The 2,957-nt window shown below is 39.1% G+C and overlaps 1 protein-coding gene across 1 annotated transcript; it reads left to right on the top strand.

Moving 5' to 3' along the window:
* The first annotated feature begins 1,402 nt into the window (after positions 1-1,402).
* Positions 1,403-2,957, top strand: LOC106328289 (U-box domain-containing protein 27). The gene has a single exon (XM_013766705.1). It carries the CDS (start codon positions 1,516-1,518, stop codon positions 2,773-2,775), a length of 1,260 nt encoding a protein of 419 aa, XP_013622159.1. The 5' UTR covers positions 1,403-1,515; the 3' UTR covers positions 2,776-2,957.

A 2,957-nucleotide genomic window follows, 5' to 3' on the forward strand; every position in this document is an offset into this window, starting at 1 on the left:
AATTTATATTGAATATTTACTCTAACTATTTTCATTATTTTCAAAATATTATCCTGTAGGACGGGCCGACCATAATTGAACCATAAAAGGTAAACCGTTAACTAATAGAATGTGAACTTGTAATGAACATAAGTAGACAAGTCTAAAAATTGGTATCGAAGGGGGTTCTTGCGAATAAAGAGTCCACATCATGTGTTGCTAGTTGCGGACATAAAACAACACAGAAGTGGAGGAGCAACAAAAGATGCAATATAGCCCATAGAATCTGTCCGGTCAATTGAACAAAGTGTTGCCAATTTATTCTTTTTTCTTCTTTTGTGTACTCTCTTTTTTCGTTTCTTATTAGATATTATTGAGTTATGCCTAGATTTTCAAAAGTTTACATAAGTGTACACACATGATATCAATTAATATCTAGCGCGAAATGAAAAATAGTTTGCTCTTTTCTTTTATATGATAAAACATTTGTTTGCTACTACTATATATCAATTGCTTATATGTCGAGAGTTTCTAAACTACGATATAATCACAAAACTGTTTATTTGTAATTCAAAAATTAGTGTTACCACATAATGTGTGTTTAATTTTTTTTATTAAAGAGCTTATAGCCATGATAATTCTAGCAGAACGGGCTAAACCTTTTTCTTGGCAACAAGGGTGAAATAAATCTAAAAGCATATTTGAGCACATATTCCTCTAATTTATATTACCATGTCTAGATCTTATAAATTTTTATATGTGAAATGTGGCGAAAAAATTAAGAAATAAGAGATAGAGGAGAACTTATAGAAAGTTCTAAAGTGTAGGGTTGTCAAAGCTAATAAAATAAACTTCCGCGTTTCAATAAATCTCAAACGTGAAATCTCACAACCCCAAACTCGGTGCGCTCGTAAAGTTGACCCAGTGATGAACCGATTGAGCGTGGACCCCACAACTCCGCCTATATCTACATCCACTATCCGCAAATCCTCACCGTCGATTGCCAACACGTTATATTTTTAAACTCAGATTAATAGCTGTAATGTAACCAGTATAACGCGCCGAAAGAATTCTTTTGACCAACGACCAGCACTAAACGATAAATAAAACGAGTTTTCTACATTTATTATAAATCATGCTTAATTATGTTTTAGACTTTAGTTAATATATTTCCTGAATAAGAATATATATTTTCAACTTTAGAGTGCGCTAAAATTATATTCTAATTTTGTAGTATAGTTTTTTATAATAGCATAAAGAGAGGGAAAATTATTCGATGTACGTTAAAAGGAAAAGCTATACGATTTATTCATTATAATATTATAAAATATATTTAAATATAAACACGCCCGTCAAAAAAGGAAAAGTTGACGTCAGCAAAGTTTGACTCTTTTTCTCTTTCATCTTTTAAACCAAACCCCACGCACTCTCTCTCTCTCTCTCTCTCTCAAACATAAACACAGTTCTTCTCTCTCTCTCTCTGACGGAATCCCACACGCTTTATCTGGAGCACAACGGAAAATCAACAAAAAAAAAATGAGGAAAGACGATCTATACATCACCGTACCAAGCTTCTTCCGATGTCCTATATCCTTAGACGTCATGAAATCTCCGGTGAGTCTTTGCACCGGTGTGACCTACGACCGCGCTAGCATCCAACGGTGGCTCGACGGCGGGAACAACACGTGTCCGGCGACGATGCAGATTCTTCAGAACAAGGATTTCATACCTAACCGGACTCTTCAGCGTCTCATTGAGATTTGGTCGGACTCTGTTCGTAGGCGCGCTAGTGTCGAATCGGCGGAGTTAGCTGCTCCGACGAGAGACGAGATCGCCGATGCGATCGATAGAGTGAAGGTGGAGAAGGAAGAGAGGTTCGACCGCGAGGTTTTGGCCAAGATTCTCCGGTTCGCTAGAGAGTCCGACGATAACAGAGGCTTCCTCGCCGGGAAAGATGATTTCGTGAGGCTTCTCGTGGATCTCATGAGCCAGATAGATTTCAAAACCACCTCCGCTGCTAAATTGCTCATTGTTCAAGAGGCGGTGAAGATTCTGAGCATGATTCAATCCAAAATCTCAGATCGGAGACGGTTTTCGAATCTGGTTTTAAATAACGGTCGAGATCGGTTAACGACGATCGTCTATTTTTACAAAACCGGGAATGTTGAATTGAAGATTGATTGCGCCGGTTTACTTGAATTCATCGCGGTCGACTCCGAGTCAAAGGTGTCAATCGCCGAGAGAGACTGTTTAGTAGTCGAGCTAATGAAATCAATTAGCAGAGACTCCGATTCGAGCTTAATCGAAGCAACGTTATCATGCTTGATCGCGATCAGCTCACCGAGACGTGTGAAGCTCAATCTAATCAGAGAGAAGCTCATCAAGGATCTCACGAAGCTGTTAACGGATCCAACGACGGCGAGCGTTTCGGTGACGGAGAAATGTTTGAAGCTTCTCGAGAGTTTAGCATCCACCAAGGAAGGCAGATCGGAAATCTGCGGCGGAGACGGAGAGTGTTTGAAGACGGTGGTTATGAAGCTGATGAAAGTATCGACGGCGGCAACGGAGCACGCCGTGACGGTGCTTTGGAGCGTCTCTTATCTTTTCAAAGAAGAGAAGGCGCTTGAAGCGGTTACGAGTACTAACGGCGTTACGAAGATTCTGTTACTGTTACAGAGCAATTGCTCTCCCGCCGTGAGGCGGATGTTAACGGATCTTCTTAAGGTCTTCAAGGTGAATTCAAGATCTTGCCTTTCGGCTTACGACACCAAAACGACACATATTATGCCGTTTTAATTCAATTCGTTTTACTCGCTAGGGTTCATAGAATTTGATTTTGTGAGGATACATTATTGAGGGAGAGAGTGGAAAAAAAGCATCAAATTGTAAACATTTTGAATTTTTGAATAGTGAATATAAACTCAAAAAAAAAAGATTCAATTCATTGCTCATCGAATGGGTAGTCAATAATTCTCTTA

Source organism: Brassica oleracea, chromosome C3 (genome assembly GCF_000695525.1).
Source record: "Brassica oleracea var. oleracea cultivar TO1000 chromosome C3, BOL, whole genome shotgun sequence".
NCBI lineage: Eukaryota > Viridiplantae > Streptophyta > Magnoliopsida > Brassicales > Brassicaceae > Brassica > Brassica oleracea.